Source organism: Aplidium turbinatum, chromosome 1, assembly GCF_918807975.1.
Source record: "Aplidium turbinatum chromosome 1, kaAplTurb1.1, whole genome shotgun sequence".
NCBI lineage: Eukaryota > Metazoa > Chordata > Ascidiacea > Aplousobranchia > Polyclinidae > Aplidium > Aplidium turbinatum.
The window spans coordinates 18,273,921-18,296,573 of record NC_137472.1 but is presented as its reverse complement, the minus strand read 5'-3'; the positions used below and the strand labels follow the sequence as shown (position 1 = coordinate 18,296,573).

Below are 22,653 nucleotides of genomic sequence, written 5' to 3'. Positions count from 1 at the left end.
GTCTTAACGTTTATGAAACGTAATATTGCCACTATTCAACATCACTCACCAGAACAAGTCCTTCCATCCACATTAGTCTCAAATCCCGGATCACAAAGACACTTGTACCCGAGGCCGTCATTGTCTGAAGCATGACTGAGGACACACAAGTGGTCGCATCCGCCATTTTGAACTGCACACGGGTTGGTCACTAGAAGACATTTTAAAATTTATAAAAAAAAATGTTTTACATGGAATTTGGTTGATAGCTTCAGTGGTCTGGCTGTGTTGAATTATAACTAAGTAACCTAAAGCGTTTTTTTTTTTTTTTTGTATTTAAGTTACTATTAATTTCATGACAAGATTTATATTTGTATTGAAATATTGTAGTAACGTTAACCTATAAAACGGTTGTTATTTCAATAGTGTATAAAAATATTCCATTTAGCCTATTTTATATTATATTTACAAGCTGATAAAACTATTTTAGTTATCTTAGGCTGATTTAACTTGCTTACTTTTTGCACTGATTTAACTTTTACTCTAAAGCTGCAAGTTCAGAAGCACCTATCCAAAGATTTAACTTGAATATGCATGAATTGCATTTTCAGAAAGTGGAAACTGCATGCTTTCTTAATTGTTAATATTTCTACTGTCGCTGGCTGCAAAACCAAATAAAGGTCTGATCGCTTCTTTAGAGGGGAAACACCTACCTTGGGGCTGTCTAGCGGGGTGATAGGACACAATCCCGAATGGGTCGGCCCCACCGGTGGTTGTGTAGATAGAAAAGTCGCTTCCATCAAACTTGTTGGCTCTTAGAACACCGAGTCTGGTCCAATCAGTGATGTACATGTGGTCTTCAAATATGGTCATATCAATGGGATGTGGCAGTGTCGTACTTCCAGATAATATGGTGCGTCTGGGCAATATTAAAAATGCTGATGGAAACACTGCACAATTGAAAACTTGTTTTGTTATTGGAACTTATTACTTGTTGTAATATTTGACGCCGTCTGCAACTTTTGAACAGAAGGAAACAAAGTTTACCAGTGAGAGGGAAAAGTATAGCACAAAACATGATTAATCACATACAAAGCTGTCGGGTAATGGGTAACTCAGTTTTGTAAATAAACATGCTATTGGCAACTATCGTTTATTTCGTCTTTATCTGCATCTAATGTCTCAAAAGAAACTAAAAGAATGTTTCGTGATATCGAAATTTGAAAGCAGAATACACCTTGCCCAGAAGTAAAAATGAACAAAGGTAGCAGATAAAAAAAAGAAATTGGGAAAAACGTATTTTCTCAAACTGTTTTAAAATACACAAAACAGTTAAAGCATGGCGATGACGATCAAAGAAAAACAAAGATAATTTTTGTTGTGGTACGTGCATAATTAAACAACGTATTTCAGGAAATAAAAAATTACAACATTATTTCACTGCATTGTTAGTCCATTTTGTATAGTAAGTGATTAAATCTATTCATCACAACTTACCTGTCCTTTCCGTTATAATCAATTGTTTCTACATAGTCGAATTTCCCATCAACCCAATAGACTCGATTTGACACGAAATCCAAAGATATTCCGCTGGGCCACCCCATGTTAGTGTTAACCAAGGTATAGATCTCACTGCCGTCCATGTAGGCTCTGTCTAGCCTCGTGTTGTCATTACCCCAGTCGGTAAAAAACATGTATCTGCAAAGATAAGATTCAACTCAGCTAGCAAAATCCGTCTTTTTGTACGTTGATTCAACGTCTCAAGACCTTTACTCAATGTAAAAAGGACGGATTTGCTGGTTGGGAAATGACAAGTGTTGTTTTGGTCTGTTTTGATGACTTTCCTAAAATTAACAGCTGAGAAAGCTCATTAGTGGGAGTTTGACTGCATAGAGAAATAAATCTGTACATCGCTATAATAGCATCTGGACTGGAAGCCAAACGCTGCCGTCCAAGATGAGGCTGAAAAGGATTGCCATAGTAAAATAGATCTTTGTGGTAAGTTTGTGAGCTTTAAAACAACACATCAATTCATTTAACCAGACGGTGAGACTTCTGCCTAGTAGCCCTCTCCTAAAACAGGCAGCTATTAAAGTTTTTAACTTACACATGAACTAAACTTAATTTTTAACCTCAACCAAACAAATGTTACAGAAACGTGACATTTTTAAACCAACCGTTACATATCGATTAAACTTACCCTTTCGTTGGATCAAGCGCGAGGCCCCTTGGTTTTTCAATCCCATCAGTGACAAGCCCTGACCTGTGGCTCCCATCAAAGTTGCAAACCTCAATACGAGAAACTAACGTTTCTACAATGTACAGATTGTTTCCAATCCAATCCACGGCAACCTGTTCAGGATCTTGTATAGCCTTATCTAGGACAACTTTTTGATTATTCCCATTCAGATCTGACGACATGATCTGGAAAGAGAAGAAAATTATGATGTCACAAACAGTGAAGATATCAGAGAAAAATAACAGACATAAACAAAATAAAATCAGTGAACCATAAACACGTCTGAATGGTGATCACACAGAGGTGTTACAAATCTCTAAAGTCCTTTCAGCGCCTTTGAAACAGCGTAAATCCTCTGCGCCACGTTGTATTGGATCTAATATCAGGCACAGTACACTGCGGACATGTCTACACTAAGACCATGCCAATGGACCAGTGAAACAACTTACTGAATATAGAGAGTGGGGCATGTATACTGTATAGGAGTCTATAAACCGAAAAAAAAAAAACTTTTTAAATGTGTGAATTGCACGTCGTATCGAACAGTTACACTCAAACATATCATGCGCAAATCGCTTTGAAACTATAAAAACCGTTCTGGTAAGTTATTGATTTTCACAAATACTGAATCACGGTTAAAATCAATTTTTGCGGTTTTAACTTTTGTTAAAGTTTTAAGCAGCCCATACACACCCTTTTCAATCCACTGTCTGCCCAAAATAACATTCCTTTCTCGTAGTGGTAATCCACCCCCATTGGATTGTCTGCACCATCGGACACCGCAATATACTCCCGATTGTTTGCAATGTCGTAGGAAATTATGTTTTCACCGGCCGAGTAGAGCAGTCTTGGAGCACCGGCTACAAGTAAAAGTAAAGAAGTTGATATTGATATGGTAAAATAAGTCACCGTTTTAACCTTAAATCTCACCAGTGCAGTACTTAGGAGTGCAATGATGTACAATCGTATATTTCATAAGGTACTATGCAGGCTATTACATTGTGTAAAAAAACTGATTGTGTAGTTTAAAAAAACAAGGTCTTCCTACCAACGGGTTCAGCTTTGCAGTGGAGATGACCATCATGCATCTCCGAAGCGTATCCGTCCGCGCAGGAACACTTGTAAGATCCAACAGTGTTTTCACAAATTTGTTCGCATTGCCCAAACACGGAGCATTCATCAAAGTCTGATAACAAAAGATGGTGGAAAAGGTTGAAAGAGATCTCGCATTCACAATCTAATATCTTAGTCGTAAACTGTGGGAAATAATAATTGCTTTTTTATGTCAATTGAAAATGGTTTCTTCTCAAAATATTTCACTGACAATAAAACTGATTCCTCGATCTAATATCATGTTGCAATCGCAATTGTTGATATCTGTTGAAAGACAGTCGTAAAAATTGAAAAGTGATTGGTATTTAATAACTGCTTTCAAAAGTTAACTAAATACATACAATATATGCTTTATTATGACAGGCTTTGTTAATTGAAAATCATACCGTTACGAAACAGCCAAAAGTAGCCTGCACTATTTGTTCTTTTCTCATCTTCATGGCGTAGAAGTTTTTCGTGTTGTAGGCTATTGTGCAAATGCCAGCATTTGATAAATGCAAAACAACAGTATTACATTACATAACATTACAAAATGTGAATAAACCCACCTTCACAAGAAACTCCATCATCGGCCACTTGCAGACCTACGTCACAGTAACAAATCCCGCCAAAAGGGGTTGACCGACATCTAAAGTCGCAGCTAAGTACTCCGCAGTTTGTTGATGCTGAAAGAAGAGTTAAAATCTTTGTAAGTCGCTACGGTGTTGACAGTGTGGCTAAAATAAGTTTTATTGTTGTTTATAAGTTGAAAGCATTTTAAAAAGTCAGAAGTTTTCGCATATGGCTTGCACGGTGTAAAAGCCATTATTTTTCTTTTCTAAAAAAATAAAGCTGTATTAAAAAAAAAACTTAGTTGCAGTCTTGCAGACATGGCAAATTGATATAAAGTTTTAAAAACAATATCAATCACATGAAGAATAATTACATCACTGCAATTCGAATGAAGGCGTAATTAAAATTGCAATTTCTGTTAAGCTGATATTAAGCGAGAAAAAGTTAAAAAATGGAAACTCTGTAAGCTTTGTAAGACTTGACGAGAAAAGTAAAATACAATATTCCAAAACTGATACATTTTTGGCTTACAATATGGTAATTAAAGTCTCAATAACAATTTTAAAATTATGTATGTATTGTTGTTTGAACATTCAAAAATCGTAACTTACAATGCAACCAATAGCACGTTGAACCAGTTTTATCCTTGTTTTCTGATTATAACTTATCCTTTTTGACAGCCTAGCCTACATAACTTCAGAAAAGTAATAAAATCTCAAAAAAGCAAGAAACAGGTCCTACAGCAAATTTTCAGCGTCCCTTCTTTTGTCTCGTCTTCACCGTGTTCGCAGTCGGGCGACCCATCGCATAATTGCGTGATGTTGATACACTGACTGCTGTTTGAGCATTTCCATTGGTTGTTCAAGCAAGTCTTGTCGTAGTCTTGTGTAAAAAACAAACATTTAATTTAATTCCACAAAATGAGGGTAATTAGAAAACGAAACTAGAATCAGAAGCTTCCGCTTGCTTTTTGAAATTTGTTATTGTTTACTTTGCTCCGTAAAAGGCCACATTTAGCAACTATAGCTTAATTTTCAGCATGAGTGCAGTTGGCAAATAAAATTTTTTAAACATCGCTTATAAGTGCGTACCTTGGAAATTGAAAACAATACAAGGATAAGAAATATAGGCCTACTCCTACAGCCATCTTCATTTACAACCACACAATTTAAACTCTCTACTCCAGGGGTCACCAACCTTTTTTGAATGCGGGCCACTTTGGCACTTAGGAGAGCTGTGGCCGGCCGCACTAATAAAATTTTAAATAGGTTGACTCTTATGCTAGAAAAGAACGCATTTCGTACCCAGTATTCAGCGTTACATGTTGTTACGATTTATCTTAGAATATCGCAGCAACAAAGTTAGTCGAACAACGCTACTGCCAGACCAAGCTCCTTTAACAACACTTTTGACTTCTTTAACAATGTCTAATAAACGAGGCCACTTGTTTTGCGCACTTGTAGCGAGGCGAACGGTTTCATTGGAATATTCATGGCCAAGCAAGAGTGATGTTGTCACTTCGCTTCACAAAAGATACCTTGCAATTAACAGTTTCAGTAACCAAAGAAATGTTTGACACATCGCAATACAGGCAACAACAGTGACCTGTTATGCTGCTAACATATCAGCGAAAAATAGGCTTCAATAACAGGGAGAAAGAAACTTGGCACCATGAAACAAACGCTTGTAGAAATCACCGAAAAAACGTTTCTATCGTAACTCATGAACGGTGTTCCCTCTAAAAAAGCAATGAGTTGGTTTTTCATCTTTTTGTGAGAATCTATAGAACCGTATTTCTTGATTATTAGACAACTGTCACTTGAGGTGCTTATCAGCATGACAAGAATTGTTGATTAACAACATTTTGCAGTACCAAACTAAATATTTTCTCATAATACAACCAGAAGTTGTCTTATGAAAATACAACCATAATACAATCAGAAGTAATACAACCAACACCTGTCAGAAGATATTTAATTTTCTTGATACAACCAGAAAATGTGTTTAAATTTATATAAAATATTTTGCCAATTTATTATAAATTGAGTTGGCATACCGGCCTATTTTGCTAACAAAAACTTGCTTAACAGGAACACTGCTCGAAAAACACAATAACGGTGAAACGCACACTAGTGTTTACATGACACTTACAAACTTAAAATAAGCAACCCTATGCTCACAGACAACTTCGGAATTCGAAAACAGACGTTTTAATCAACCACTGTGACAATGTGCCTGGATCGCATTGGAATAACTTTAAGCGACCCCGCCTAGAACTACAATCCGAATGGTCGGTCGGTGGAATCGTATGCAAAGCGAAAATATGCTTCCCGGAAAGTATTTTTTGCCTTCATGCTCATTGACTCCTCAAGAAAAGTATTTTTGGTTATACTTGTGCGCTGATACCTTCCGCGGGCCGCAGCGATAGGCTACAGCGTGGCGAGCCGCCATTTGGTGACCCCTGTCTACTCCATTAATTTAGTCTTGTTTAAATTGAACGCCATCAAAACTGATAAACAAACGTTTCATGAAAGGGTCTTTTATTTTACTGTAAATCATGTAAACATGCTCAAATCAAGCTAAAGGTCTTTCTATAGTAACCTTACAAATAAGTTTTTGTATTAAACTCAAAAAGTGGTAAGTGAACACTTGGTCAAAAAAACAGCTTCTATTTGTTTTAATTTTCAACATTTTAAATTTAATTTTCAGTTTTAATTTAAGCTGAACGTGCGGTGAAAACCAAAACCTCGTACTCACTGCAATTCTTTTCATCGGTACCATCGCCACAGTTGTCGGTACCGTCACACACGAAATCTTGATTGACACAAACCCCATTGTCACATGTCAGCGTGTTGCCAGGACAGGATGGGTAGACTATGAGGGAAAATACAGTATATAGATTAAGAAATATTGTCTGCTAATTTATTCAATATCAACACTTCAGCTCATCGTAAGAAAAAAGAAAACTCTGAATTGGTTTGATAGTTAGACAGCATTGGTGCAAACCTTAACGATGGAAACGAATTATGTGCTATACGAGGCGATTTTATCTCGTGACAAATCTTTCAAACAAAACTGTTCAACGAAATTTTGTTTCGAAGTATTTTTATCTTGGTTTTATTTTGCTCAACTGTGATTGGTTGAGCCTTAGAATTCCAATTTCGTACTAAAAGTTAGAATAAAGCAAAAAGGAGTTAAGCTTTTCCTAATTCATCACCACAAGTGTCCGGCTCATCGCTTCTATCACCACAATTGTTCCAAACGTCGCAAACAAAACTTTGAGGAATGCACTTTCCATTGTCGCATTGGAACTGTCCGGTCGGGCATTTAATAGAGGCTGAAAAAAAAAGGTAAACCTTAAATAATTTCATTTCGTTTTAATTTCAACGTGTTTGACAAACAATTTAAAAAGTAAAGGATGAAACAAATTGAAGAATTGGCTTTTGTGGAGCAAACAAAGTCTAGTAAAATTAATATAAAAAAAATCAACAGGCTGCGGTAGGTTTTTGTTCTGCATATAAAAAAGCAAACTAACAAAGTCAGAGTTAAAAGTCATGTGTGATATCAACACTTCTGCAAACATGCCACAAAATTGACAATAGCATTAAAGCATTTCTGCTTTGCAACTTACATATTTATATTACATAAACTACACAGCATAAAAAGAAGCCGCTTACTGCAGTTGAATTCGTCGGTCTCATCTCTACAATTAAACTGCCCGTCACATCTTTGAGCCGTGGTGTAGCAAGCTCCATTACCGCACTTCTGGTCTGAACAAGTCTCGTATGCTGCGGTGCAAAAACAAAAGCTGTATTCGTTAGAATAATCGTCATTAAAACTCCTCCAAGTGTCGTAATTGCTGGTTCTACGCGCTCAATAGTGCAACATATTCTAAACAACATTGATAAAGAAAAAAAATACCTGTAGAAGAATAAAGATCGAGGTTAACTTTTGTATAAAATTGCCTACTCGTAAAGACTTGCCAACCAAAAAAACCTGTTTACTTGAAGAATACAAATCCTGGTTTATATCCTTTCTAAAATTTTAAGCCCACGACAAATCATATTTATGCAATAAACAGTACAAAGTTACACACTAATCTACGTTATGCAAAATGCCACAAATTTGTCCTAATAATAAAGAGCTTTTAGGGACCAGTGTAACGTCCTGTAACCCCTACAATACAAAACGCTTATCGTACCGCAATCGGATCCCTCGTCTGACGAGTCGGAGCAATCGTTCACGTGATCACATCGAAATTCAGAGGGAATGCAAAAGTTATTCGAGCAAGTAAACTCGCCAGCATCACAACTGGTTCCAGCTTGAAAAAAAGAAAACAAATATTAAGACCAGCTTTTTTAAAAACTTCACAAGCTCTATTTTTTAAATTTATACATGTCTTGCTAAAGATAGTTCTTCTTGTAGCAAGACGGAGAATTTTTGCCAGAAAACACATCTATCGACAATACAAAATCAAATTTAATCAGGTGATTAAGCATAGATTTAATCTGAACAAAACAGTATTTTGAAGAAGACATCGGGATAGAAAAAAAATTGAAAAGTTTTTGTTGCAATATGATTACATTCTTTTATTTTTGTCTTTTTCATAAATAAGAAAAAAGTACTAGCTCCAATATGCTTTTCGATATCGCATATAGGCCTAGGATTATAAGGGAAAGATGACAAAATCTTAAACAGTATTAAAGCACGTATGAAAAGCTGTTTGATTTGTGAAGCGGGCTGTACAAGCCTGATTTGCACGATCAGTCGACCAGGACCACCAAACCATAAACTCAATTTGTCTTACGGCAAGCTTGTTCGTCTTCCCCGTTGGAACAATCTTCGTCGCCGTCACAACGAAACCCACCAAGGATGCATTTCCCATCATTGCACTTGAACTCATCCAATGCGCAAGTAGCAGCAGCTAGAACAAACCGGATTTAACTGGTTATCTTGCATGCAAAACAACTCTAGAATATTTAAAAGCTTATATTTTGTGTTCTCAGCAATGACCTGCAGTTTTTTAAAATGTCGCAAAAACCGATTCAACACAAAGCAAACAATCCATAAATTCAAGAAAATTATGCTTTTATTTAAATTGGCATTTTTTCACGTTTATTGGTGTTTTCATAAAGCGATATAATTATTATTCACAATGGGTTGATATTTAAGAACAGTGCTAATTCAGTTAGAAAAGCTTATAATTTGGGGCAATAAATATTGCTGTAACTATCTTAAATGCAGCACTTGTTTAATGTTCGTCAATTTAGCTTACTATTGTTACGGACAATTTTCATATCAAACTTCACATAGAACCGTTGTCTACAAAACCTGACGTCTTACGTCATGGACTGTTGCTAGAAAACAGCATAACATTACATCATCGTTAAATCTTGAACTGCACAACCGTTTGCAGCTGCAGCATAACATTACATCACCGTTAAATCTTTAATTACTTGAACAGGTGTTGGCCGGGCTTGAGCAGGTGTGAGCCAAACTTGAACAGTTGCTTGAATATCTTATCATTGCCTATGGATTATTACGTCACAGTAACTGCTTACGTGCGTTTGAAATATCGTAATTTATTCTCGTCATTTTAAAATTGTTGCTTGAACAAGTTGGCCGCATAAAATTTAACTGTTTTGCTAAGCGCTTGCCAACTGGACAAAATTTCCGTCTTTTATCTAAGTAGTTTGTATTGTAGTGACAAGTTTTTAGTGGTGTATCGCGTTGCACCCCATTTTCGACAGCTTTGAGGCTATTTTTACAGAAATACAATTCTCGAATAGACGTTTCCAGAAGAGTGTTTCTTTCGGTCATTACATACAGACGAACAGATCCGGAATCTTATGTTACAATTTTCCCACGAAGAGATTATGGTTCACCGCTGTGACCAACTATGATGCCATACTTTTGGCCTAACCAAGCCAGCAAATCAATAAGTTTTACATAGATAAAGCAATGTAAAAAAGGACGAGTTTGCTGCTTGGAAAGGTGGTTTTTAGCGTTATTGTAACAGTCACAACTACTCACGACAATCTTTTTCGTCTGATCCTGGGTGAGTTTCTCCTTGGCAGTCAGTCACTCCGTCACACCTCCAGCTCGAGGGTATGCACCTGCCATTAGCACATTCAAACTCACCAGGACACCCTTTAACATAAAACGAGTATTTAGAACAGTCTAATGATAAATATGTAGGCTAATTGTTAATTATTTCAAAGTGTAAAAATGCCTCGCGGGCTGCCTGTTTGAGACCCTTGGTTTAAAATTTAAGTTAGCCTACCATTTCCAAAAACCGCAGAAGGATTTCAATAATTTATTTTGTGAAAGTTTGTATGTATAGGCTAGTGTGTTGTAGTCTATCAGCAGGCTAGAACTTCAAAAATTTACCTGATGAGTCTCCACTTTCACCAATAGCATTTTCACTTCATAACCTATCTCGATTCACATTGAAATTAATCAATTTAATAATTAATTACCTAAGCTATTACAATGAGCAGTGTTTACTTCGGAATATTGCATCATTTTGTTAGTATTTTGGACACAAAAACTTTTCACTGCCTTAAACCCTATATGCTTGCCCAATATCGCCGATGTGAATAAAAGGTGGTTGAAAGAGCAAAGCGAGCGAGAAAATTTTATAATGCAAAATAAGGTGAAATTACAAGCCGATAAACACTGTACGAACTATATGAGTGGGCCCCTAAGTAGAGGTAGCCTCCAGTCGGAGGTTTGGAAACCAGTAAATACGGCCTTGCATTTTAAGCTATTGATTATCATCGAGCTTCTGTAGTAATCTTTTTTATTTTTTAAACAGTTAAAAAATTAGACGCACTAAAATGAGTGGCCCCTGGTCACAGCGGTAAACCATAATCTCTTTGTGGGAAAATTGTAACGTAAGATTCCCGAATCCGTTCGTCTGTATATAATGACCGAAAAAGAAACACTCCTTCGAAACGTCTTTTCAAAAAGTGTATTCCTGTAAAATTAGCCCGCGGCTATCGAAATCGGGATGCAACGCGTACACCTCTAAAAACTGTCACTACAATACAAACTACTTAGATAAAGACGGAATTTTTGTCCAGCTGTCAAGCACTAAGCAAACAGTTAAATGTGCGACTAACTCTCAAGCAACCATTTCACGAATGACCAGAATAGATATCAATATCTCAAATTCACGTATGCAGTACTGTGACGCAATAATGCAAGACAATTATGAAGTCATCCCAACACCTGCTCCAGAGGCTGATGCAATATTTCATGTTTAAACAGGTTTCAAACTGAAACAGGTTTAAACAGGTTTGACACAAGTCCATGAACGATGGTGCAATTTTGGCACATTTTCTAGCAACTTCCATGACGTAATATTCAGTAGACTTGAACGGTTTTTATATGACGTTTGATTAGGTGAACAATTGTCTGGAACAGCCCCCTAATCAGCCATGGCTCTTTCGCTAACTGGGGGGTACGGAGTGGTTAACACGCCCCTGGATCATAGGTATCCCTGTTGAAGAGCACTGGTCTACACTAATAACGTTAAACGTGTAAACGTTAGAAAAAATCTTGTCCAAAAACCTTTCTACTATTTTTCAATAAAACGCTGTTTCCTGATTTAATTTTTCAATATCTCGAAACCAAAAACATTCAATTTTGTACATTTCGTTTCCATGTCAGTCATGTTGTTGTGTATTAATGTCAAATATGGTTTCATTTTCTGTACTTTATACACTCTACAAGTCTATTGTACATCTATACTGTGTACTCTGTAGGCACATTAACCTATATTTCATCGTTCTTACATTTCGTTTGATTACCACTTTAGCCTACCAACGTTTTGTTTTGTTCTTTACATTGCGTTATTTGGTACACAAGAAAAAAGTCAAACTCCTTGTTTAATTTGACGAAGTTCAAAGCTGCACAGACAAACCGCAATCTCGCTTGAACAAGTTATTAAACCGAAAACGGTAGTAGAAACCAAGGTTGCCAGACATTCACCAGTAAATTTCCCAACACCGTTAAGAAAAGTTCCAATGCTTTAAATATTTTCCTAACTGTCAACTCACAGAGGTGTGCTTCCAAATTATAATACAAAAAAAAATGTGCACATTTCAAGGACGAAAGCTAACATGATATACTTTACAAGGAATGCTAAATTTTACCAATCTTAATTTAATTTTGCAACAGCCTTCAAATGGGGGGGAAATATTTCGTACTGGTAACACTGGGAAAAGCACAGGTCTGCTTTGGATGTGACGTGACAATTACTGGAAAATTAAATGTTCGGTTTGTCAAAATCTTTTATAACATCAGTGTTTTTGTTTTCACGAATGCAATGCAGGCTACACTAATAACTCAAATACATTGTAAGAACGGATGTGAAGAACATTATCTAATGTAGGTACTGTAGTTTTATTGTTAATGTACATCAAATAACAGAGCTATTGTAGGCCTACAAAAAATTTGGGACATGACTTTTCATGACCTTGTTTTAAACACGTCACGACAGTTTACATGTTATGTACTTTGCCTATGTACAAGGCTTAGCTACAAAATATATAAACAGTTTTTACCTTCAACTGAATTCGCAAAGGCAAACTACAGAAATTTAGTTTTTTTAACCGCAAATGATTGGGGCGTATCGTGACGATTATATCAAACTCATTCAAGCGGAACAATATACAGTTTGTATTTTTAGATTGTCTGAAAGGGACATACTTTTTTTCCAAAGTGTTGTTGTGGTTATTCTTTTCATTACAAGCCAAAACAAGTACTGTAATTCTCCAAAACCTTAAGATTTAGACATTCGTTAATTTTTTTACATTAATTAGAAAAAATAACCTTCCTGGTTTAACTAAGTCGTAAGGTTAAAGCTTGAAATTGATCCTACTCCCACAGATTGTATTCTATCTGACCATCAGTCGATAACAGAGTACAAATTAAAGACATTGCAGTGAAAGCATTTTTCAGTTGCTTAATATAGCCAAAATAAAACAAAAAATCAATGTCTTTTAATATAATCTTTTCAACAATAACTGTAAGTTAAAACTAACTGGCTTACTTTCACACTACTTCAAAGATTGACCTATTTAAACTGACTCCAGTTTTAGCTGTTACAATTGACCTTCGTACTTTTATTAAGATATTTTTTACAAAGTAGGCCTACGTCTAAAATTGGAAAAAGTTACTTTGCAAGCAAGTTAAAAACAAACCGCTTTTTAAAATATCTTACCTTGCGCATCGATGATGCTAATGGAGCAGGAGACAAGCAGAAAGCATATTGCTGGCAGCAGCTTCATAGACTTCGTAGTTCTTTGTCAGCACTAAACAAATACTAAACAAGAACTAAGAAGTACAGCCTGTTAAAAGATTACTCTGTCAATTGTGGTGTTGTTTCTACGTTAAGAAACTTTTAAATAGCTATTGTAGCCTACTTTAATATGAGAACCTCTATAATCTGACCAGCAAAGCGGATCTATGTTTGGCTCTCCGCTTTTGATCGGTCATTTAAGCTGATAAGCAAATTTGTTCTATTTGAATCGGATCTTTGAATGTTTGCCTGTCAGCGTGTTGGTCTGAAATTGCGCTTCAAACATAGTGTAAACGTTTTAACAGAAAATGTTCATTTTCAAATAATGCTTAAAAAATATTCAACATTTTTAATTCCAAAACAGCTGGCTTCATGTTTAGCAAGAACTAGTGATGTTTTTTCCAAAACTTGCAATCTATGTGATGAATTGCAATGTTAAATATGTCAAAATGCTCAAAGTGCTAAGCAAAAAAGCGCGAGTGCACAGAAGAAATGTTTTGATTTCATATTTTTCTACTAGTTTTTGAGGTCATGTTTAGCCTACTTGTTCTCTTACAACCTACCTTTTTCTGAGAGAAAAAAAATAGACTATTGCTTAATTACTTGCTGCTTGCTGAATATTTAAGTGCATTCATTGTAGTGAGTTTGTTTGCATAGAAATTATCGTCATTATTCCAAACACACTCTTCGAACTAACGTATTTTTTTACTTTGCAGAACGGTCTTTCTTGCTGACATCCAAAGTTTCGAGAAAATATGAATTGTAATGATGCATTATACTGTCTTCTCAGATATGAGTTAGTCCGCATTAAACAAACTAAACAAAAAACAATCATAATTTTTCAACTTTTTTTGTGGTTCATTACTTTTGCTTCCTTCAGTCAACAACTTTATGAGCACAAAATATTTGGTGATGGATGACACACCAGCACTAGCAAATGTTAATATATATGTTGTTTAGCCTGTTTGCGATTTATTTTTCTATATTAAGAAGCTGATTTAGAGAGCAACTGAAAATTTCTTATGACTAGGTTGTTGCTAAAAATTCTTTTCCCAATTGAGAACAATTAAAATTCTAAACTGACTGTCTTCGATTCACATAAGGGCCATTTCCTTATCTTCTAAAATAATTGGAGCGGCAGGAAATACCTGACAGGATTTTAAGTGGTCAAGATGCGTAAAGTTTTCTTAAGTTTGCAAAAAGTGTTGGCAAGTGCTTCACTTTCGTTCTGAATGAATTGAAACTACTTTTGCTTCTATGCTTTTGTAATGTTTTGATTGATTGAAAGTGCAACTCAAAACAAATAAAGAATTTTAAATTTGTTGCACAAGCTTGATTGTGTCAGCCTACTTTTAATTCCGGCAACAAGTTATTTAGTTACGGATGCTATCACAGCGATTCGTGATGACGTAAAATCATACTGTATTTGATACAAGCAGTAGCGTTGACAGGTATCGCAAGGTAGCGTATAAGGTTGACCGGTAGCGTATCGCAAGAATCATACGCAAATGAAACCAATCTAAAGTACAATATCATTTTCCTCTACACATCTAGACTTTCTCAAGCGTTTGAAAAGCTTATTTACATTAATGGTTTCTGTTGTATACACTACGAAGCGATGATGCCAATGATGATGCATTAGCATTTACCACACTTAAAAAAACAAATATCACATGTCATTAGTAGCTAGCCGGTTAATCTTACCAACGCCGAAATTCAATGTTTAAATGAACCATTAATAAACGGGACGTTTTATAACAGTTTGTAATGAAAGTAATGAATAGGTTAGTCTTCATAATCGACGATTTCCATGCACACTTACACAGCAGCCGTTAGTTTTGAATTCTATTTGTAGTAGGCTAGTTACATTTGTAACAACATTTAAAATGTTTATTTGAAATGTCAATTTTTTATGCTACAATGCCACATTATCAAAGTTTTTTTTTAAAGTTTAGTTGTGGATATTGTATTTTTAGGTTACACGTAGCTTCGTTAGCTATGAGAGAGACATATGACTGTTGCCTATTATTTTCAGGTTGAGACTCAAATTTAGAAAAATAGTGTTTTGTTTCCTACCAAACATCAATATCTGTAGCTTTAGTTTGGACAATGACCTAACTAGTTCTTGCATACGGTGGCTCTCCAAACAGTCATGTTCTAAAAAATAAAGCATTAGCCTATAAATAAATAAATAAATAGTGTCACTGCCAGACGCATGGCAAGACAAGTGTATAATGCGTAGGCTACTGTATAAATGGCGGTCTTGGTTATGATTTTACATCACATTGTGGTAGCCTACTTTACTTGTTTAAACTTTAAACACTCACGTGCCTCTTCAAATCATTCCTCCCTTCAACTGTAGGACACTGTTACAGAGATTTTGTTGAAAACTCACAGAAGAGCAAGCAAAGATGACATTGTAATTCTCAAAACCGATGATGAATCGCCAAAGAACACAATAAGCTGTGCATTTGTGCATTTTCTAGACATGCTGTACGAATTTGCAGAAGCCGTATGATACTGTTCTTGATCGGTTATGAATTGCACCTTCATTGGTGATGAAAATAACTTAGTATGTTTCAATTTATTCAAAAACTTCTGTTTCAATGTCATTATCAATCTTTTGGCGTATCATCGGTTTTACTTCCACTGTTTACAGTAGTTTCGTTGACTTGTTACAAGTAATGAAAGTTATTGACCACCTCAGTAAATGAGACGAATTGTAGGCCTTGGATGCCAGATGTTGCTTGTAGCCGGTAAAGAAGTTTTATGCTATAAAAAGAACAAGTTTGGTTATGTTTTTGCACGTTCAGCTGTAGAAATTGTCAGTAGCCAGCCAAAGTATGATGAAGGTGTTTTGCATCATTCAAGGTTATCAAACTCAGCAGGGAGTCCATTTGACCGCTGTCAAACTAACTCGTGACGCATTGAAAAAGCATATATGGGCGCAGCGCATTTATAATACAGTTACAGATGATGTTTTATATTTCTTAGTATTTAACTAGCAATCTCACTAGTCAAACTTGGAATTTTCTCAATGTTGAGAAAAAGTTTTCTCCCGCTTACACGATAGTAAGCGGTAGTTTTCTTATATCAAATATTACTGGTAATTTCTTTGGATTCGTCTTATCTGAATTTCTTACTTACTGACTAATAAAATAAATTGTTATGCTAGCAGATACTGAAACTATGTCTGGGGTTTTTACAACATTAGGCCTACTAATTTGCAATTAAGTTTTAGCGTCATCTTGTGTACGTTGTTTTTCTACATTTGCAACTGCAAAAATATAAACAAGTTCATACACGCAGAAAACATAGCCTACTGATATTTTTTGTCTAGAGCAAAAGTAAAGAGAAGTATTTTTTGCTTCCCTTTTCCCAAACGCAATCCCTCCCTCATTAAGTCTTCTTTTACTGACTGATAGAAAGAATGGACGATAAACAAAGAAACATTGGATTAATTCGTCTGCAGGACTGGCGCCTTGGAAAAAATAACATCATTTAAATAACATGCGTATGATCGTCGCTGTTGGTAATTACTGATTGAGTTTATTAAATGTTTTATGCGCAGTAAATGTAGACAACACTATTGAAGAAACCATGATCACTTTGAACTTAGTTTTCTTTAATTAAAGTTTAAATATTGTTTTTAAAATAATGGCGTTTTGGGTGAAAATTTTTCACAGAAGAAAATATTGACGTCTGACTGGAGTCAACTCAACTCAAGTCAGTACGCAATCAAAAGAATTAGGTTATTTCCAGCTACCCTCAGCAAAGAAGACGAATTATTCTTTTTCAATTTATTGAAACATTAATAATGTTTTCCAATCTTTTGGGATGTCATTTGTATTACTCTTAGAGTAAGTTACATTGTTATGATGCAAATCATTCAAATTATTGCTTAATAAAGAAGGAGTTAATCAATATGGCTCCAATGAACCTCTTTACCCACACAGCAAAATCCATCATTTTACATTGATTCATTTTACACGTAAAAATGGTGGATGTTGCTGTCTGGGCAGAGACCTTTTACTCAGATTTTTGGCGTTTATCACAGCAGATAAAAAAGCTTTGTGGTATAAAGCGGGTTGCCTGTGCTTCACCATGTTTCTCTATTCTTAGCTGTCGAGAACTTCAGCAGACAGTCAAAGTATGATGAGGGTGCTTTGTATGATTCAAGTTGATCAAACTCGGTTCGGTGTCTTTATGGCTGACGTGAAGAAAAATAAGTAACGTATATAAAAAAAATTAATACTTTAGAATTAGATTCCATTTATATCACCAAAAGATAATTTAAGCCACAATGCCACAATGCTTATTTAGTTTATTCCAATGTGCTATTAAACAATCTTTGAAACCTGTTCAAAAGTGTAACTGAACACCAAAGGGATTAAGGTCTATACAGCTTCTATGGTAGAAAGTACGATTTCACATAATGACAGGCTAATTCCTACACTTAGCTTCGGCTGAGTTCTCTCAACTACTTCATCAATAATATTTAAAATGATTTATATTCACTTTAAAGCAAATAACGCAAGTCATCTTTCATAATCAAAAAAATGTATGTTTCTATGGTATTGCGTCAGTTTAACATGAAAGAAGGTTGAACAATGCCCTACTCTTCAAAAGTTTGATTTCAAATTGACAACAAATGCGTGTTATAAAAAAAGAGGCATTCTTCCCGCAGTTAACAGCTTTTTTGGATACAATAGGTGACAAGAATGCATGCAAAGTTGTCAAAAATAACAAATAAACCGTTCAAAAGACTTTATCATTCCAATCTCATTTTCACGGTTAGTTTTGATGCAGAGATTAAAAAAACAAGAATTTTAGCGTTTACGAGTCATTTATTGCCTGATACGCATTGTGCAAGCGTTAAATTTATCACCAGTGAGTTAAGCAAACATTAAGTACTGAAGCGGTGAAAATGTAATGGCTTTTGAAACCGCATGAGAATGAGAAATTTTAATTGTATTTTACAACTGTGTTCATATTGTGCTTATAATGGGCATTATTGTGTGGTTTATTATTTCAACCCATTGTAAAACTTCAAACAAAAATTGTTATTTGCTTGCTGTACTGAATTATTAAAGCGAATGTAAAACTGTTATATAACTTCCGGTTTTGTACAATTTATATAGCCTACGTATAAAATTTTTGGAAAATTTTGCGAATTCTTTTGCAATAAAAGTTGACCTATATAGTGACTGTGGCGTAACTTGTAGCTCTTAGTCTTATTGCATGGCGAATACTGTGAACAGTGTAAACCGAAACAGGAAATGCACGCTTTGGAGTCGTTCCTCGGTATGGTACTGTTGGATCACAATCACACATATCTTGCTATTGCAGCAATCCATTAATACTTGAAATAAATTTTTCTTTCACTTCTTCAAGATTCTGTAACTTTTCATGTAACTGCTGATCCCGAGATAAATACAAGAGAGCGGACCATAAAAGTGCTCGCATTTGGTCTTTAGAACTTAGAAGGATAGACTAGATACATAGAAAAAGAAAGTTAAATAAATTTCGTATTTTGTGTGCTAATAATTGGACTTTTAAAATGTATTAAATTACAATATTGTTTCTCTACATACTAATTCTTAAATTCATTTCGTTACACCTACAAAATTACATGAACATATTCTGAGAACTTCAAAATTATAATTTGAGTAACAATTGTGTGGAAAGAGTCTAATGGAGTCAGATAGCCAAACTATCCAGAATATTCATCAGGCAGGCAGATAAGGCAACGAAATCAATTAACATATAGAAACTTTAATTGAATTTTACCACACAATGCTACTATCTAATTACACCTAGCTGTGTTCTTGACAGCGATAGTCAGTAGCATTGACTAGGCTAGCGGGTCCAAGGGGCTTTTGGACCTAGGATGATTTTAAGGGTCCGCAACCTTTAAAGAAAAACAAGAAATTGATGAAACCACCAATAAAATACTTGCAATAAACTATGCTGTAACTATCGTGGTGTGAATCTCTGGGGCCGAGGGTCTATATCAACGGTGGGCAAACTGCGGCTCGCGAGCCGCATGCGGCTCGACAACATAAATTTTGTGGCTCTTGTATTGAATCGTAATATTACAAAAAAAGGAAGATTATACTTCATAAATGTTATCTCGCGCTGTCAACTAAGCAGTGGCGTACCTAGGGTATGGCAGGCATGGCACGAGCCATGGGCGCCACATTGATAAGGGCGCAAAAATCGGTTGGTAAAAATTAAAATTTGTGACACTTTATTCAAAATCTAATTTGCGCCCAATACAATACAAAGATCAAAAAGGAGTCTCTCTTTTACTGTAGCCATTGTTAAACAATAGAATTGTAACGTTTCAAATTTACAGGAGCTAAAGCCATGCATTGCATTCCTTGTAAATCCGTTCATCATCATCATCATTTTATTTTTCGTCATTATCGCGTGCGAGACGAAAAAGATACTAACTACAAAAATCGATATAGACCTACCAGCACGTTAACGAACGGGAAAAGGTGGCAAAATCTTGAATGGTTTAAAACGTGTCTGAATGGAAAATCATGTAGTAGGCTATACATCAGTAGTTAGCACAGCCACATAACCTAAAAAACAAATAGCAAAAAAATTCAACACTTTTCCCAAAAACATGTGTTTCTCGGCAGTCGAGTGTAGCAAGAACTCAGCGATAGACACGTGTTTTGCCCATGAGGCTGGGCCCATCTACATGTTTTTGGGGAAAGTCTTGATGGCTAGTATGGAGGCTACACCGGTATGTTTAGTGAAACACAATGCTCGCTGTTCTATAGTGAGTAGCCTATAGTCAGGTAGTGCTGACGCCAAGAAGATCGCTCATTCTCAACAATCCATTCAACGATGTAGTCAGGGAAGGCTGTCCAATTCGCCAACCTTTCGCCATTAACATGTCCGCTGTAGACATGGAACTGACTGACATGCAAGAAGCTGTGGTTCTAAAAAATGTAAGTGCCACTCTACCATTGAGTTCTACCACATGTTCCAGAGAATAAATACCCACAACTCAAAAAGACCAGTGTACGACTCATTTCTGTCTTATCTACGACTTATTGTTATGAATCTTTATTCTCTGCAATGAACTTTGTAAAACCAAAACATCGTGCAACCTTGACAAATGAACACTTGGAAGAATTCGCTCAGCGTTAGCAACTTATCGTCCAAATTTTCAGAGATTAGCGAGTCAAGTACAAAACTGATATGGAAAAGCAATCATTGTGTTTTTATCGCTGATGTGTTATTTTGTGTCAACTGATTTTGCGGCTCGCTGGTGTTTATGGTGTATCCGCAAGCGGCTCTTTCTTTGAACAACTGTGCCCACCCCTGGACTTTATATCCTTGCGTCAGTGATTCAAATCCTCTACGAGTATGCGAAACTGCCAGGATTAAGCTCTGCAAGAAGCTTTCCCAGTCCGAGGATAAAGATTTAATCAATCAACTTCGTGAATCCACTTTTAGTCTACCACCCCAGATTCACGATGTTCCAGTACTACACTGGAAGGCTACTAGAGAGCAGCCAGTCTTTGACTTCATCATCCAAGACACGCAGACCTTTCACTCCGTTAGGTGGTTTCAAGATAGTGCAATCGTTAATGATATGATCTGCGGTCTGTTCCTCAACACCATATTCACAAGAAGAGGAAGGAGTCAATGCAGTCATTATGGCAGCAGCCCACAATTTTTCTGAACGTCTGGAAAAATATTTACTATGAACTAGGCCTATTGCGATAGCAGATCGAAGATAATGATTGAAAGATTATTTTTCAAACCCATTCCAATTTCCTTTAAACGCTGAACTCTTTTCAGAGGAATTTCGCCCTACAACCCAAGACTTCTTCAAGTTTATTTGTGGCCTATTTAACATGCATGTTTTTGCCAAAAAAAACAAGCAAAAAACATTGAGGGTTTTTTGTTAATAATAAGCACGAAAAACGTGCTACTGTAGCGCCCGAGCACTCCCTCTGACGTCACGTGCGTTAGAATCCACTTGATCTGCACAAATATCGCGGGCTTTTAGCGCAATCCTGCGTCTCGCATAGAAATCTAGGGAATTACAAGCAATTGATTTTTGGAAGAATGCCTAATCGCATTTGGGGCTAGTGCTTCATGGACACATAGATTTGCCGTTATGTTACATTGCATGGCTGAGTACAGCGACTAGGATCCTTCTAAGCAACTATAACCATGATTCCTGACTCACTTTTGTAACTTAGTCTGACTTAGCGGTATTTGAACAAAGACGGTTATTTTTCTTAAATGTAATAACAAAAGAAAAATGATCGAATCGCAATTTCTGCAACAAAATACACAACGTAAGATTGTTAAACTCAACACTAGAACTAGAACAAAAGAAGCTGTTGTTCACTAGCCTGCCAGAATGAAATGATAATAATGTTATGGTTTTTATTTATTGTCGCTCTACAAGAGCTAAGGTCGTTTAGCGACAGGGCTCATTTTTAATTTAAATCAGGTTTACCATGTTATCACATTATTATCCGACTCATTCTCACTGCGCTATGTAGGATAGAACACAATCGGTACCGCTTTGAAGTCTTCGGTTTGACCCGACCTGGAATCGATCTCAGATCTACCAACAGCAGAGCCGAAGGCGAAACCACTCGGCCACTGAGCTGGTAGAATGAAATGATACGAATAAAACAGAGTACTGCCTGAGGAGTACACGTGACAAAAGGAGTGCAAAAGTAATCAAGGAAGCATGCTAACTGCAGGCATTTGTGCATCACCCCAGCTCGTTAGGCGAAGTTGTAGACTTACGAGCTCGAACCCTTGATTACCCATTTACCGGAGGATGCGTCTGAATCCAATGCCGGCCGTCGGGACCGCGTAGAACGGCGCAGAACAGGCGATTTTTCAATATGACGGACTCCACTTGTGGGTTCGGTTGGTTCCACTGAATCCAAAAGGTATCGGCTGCTTTGGAGGGTCAGGTGAGTGCTGTGGCTCACAAAGCTTTGGGCTTGAGGCTGGTGTGGTTCAGGAGAGTGCAGGCGAACTGTGATCTGCATCGAGAGGCAACATCGGTGATTCTCCAATTTCTGGGCTAGGGCCTATCTCGAAATGTGGAGGGAGGGGAGGGCAGTAGTCCGTTTCAGGAGGCTGGGCAAAAGAAGATGATGGGAGGATCTGTGGGTGAGCAATGACGTTTGGTTGAGGAGGGGTGGGATCGGCACATGCTTTAGTATGTGGAATTACTCGCAAGAAACGTCGATTCCGTTTTGTGATTCTGCCTGACCCGTCAACTTTCACTACATATTTGTCATGCGGCAACGTTTCGACAACCGAAAACCTTGGTCCGAAGCTTATTCGACCTATTATAGACATTGGAGTTTCTCCGGGAGAATGGAACGTGTTCACCAGAAGATGGGCGGCGTTCAAAGAAGGTTGCAGAATTTCTGATGAAGCAGCTTCAGCCCAATTATTCCAA

General features: G+C 36.5%; 1 protein-coding gene across 1 annotated transcript in view; it reads right to left on the bottom strand.

Moving 5' to 3' along the window:
- The window catches only part of LOC145786332 (low-density lipoprotein receptor-related protein 2-like), an 82,650-nt gene extending 60,416 nt beyond the window's left edge, over nt 1-22,234 (bottom strand). Inside the window, exons 1-15 of the mRNA XM_082598007.1 lie at nt 22,012-22,234; nt 9,917-10,033; nt 8,691-8,807; nt 8,085-8,204; nt 7,561-7,671; nt 7,101-7,220; nt 6,641-6,757; nt 4,625-4,765; nt 3,880-3,996; nt 3,267-3,404; nt 2,912-3,078; nt 2,180-2,403; nt 1,477-1,677; nt 693-898; nt 50-190 (exon numbers count right to left, since the gene is read on the bottom strand). Of these exons, the coding sequence (XP_082454133.1) occupies nt 50-190; nt 693-898; nt 1,477-1,677; nt 2,180-2,403; nt 2,912-3,078; nt 3,267-3,404; nt 3,880-3,996; nt 4,625-4,765; nt 6,641-6,757; nt 7,101-7,220; nt 7,561-7,671; nt 8,085-8,204; nt 8,691-8,807; nt 9,917-10,033; nt 22,012-22,234 (2,260 nt within the window). The remainder of the gene's footprint in view (nt 1-49; nt 191-692; nt 899-1,476; nt 1,678-2,179; nt 2,404-2,911; nt 3,079-3,266; nt 3,405-3,879; nt 3,997-4,624; nt 4,766-6,640; nt 6,758-7,100; nt 7,221-7,560; nt 7,672-8,084; nt 8,205-8,690; nt 8,808-9,916; nt 10,034-22,011) is intronic.
- Nucleotides 22,235-22,653: the final 419 nt, after the last annotated feature.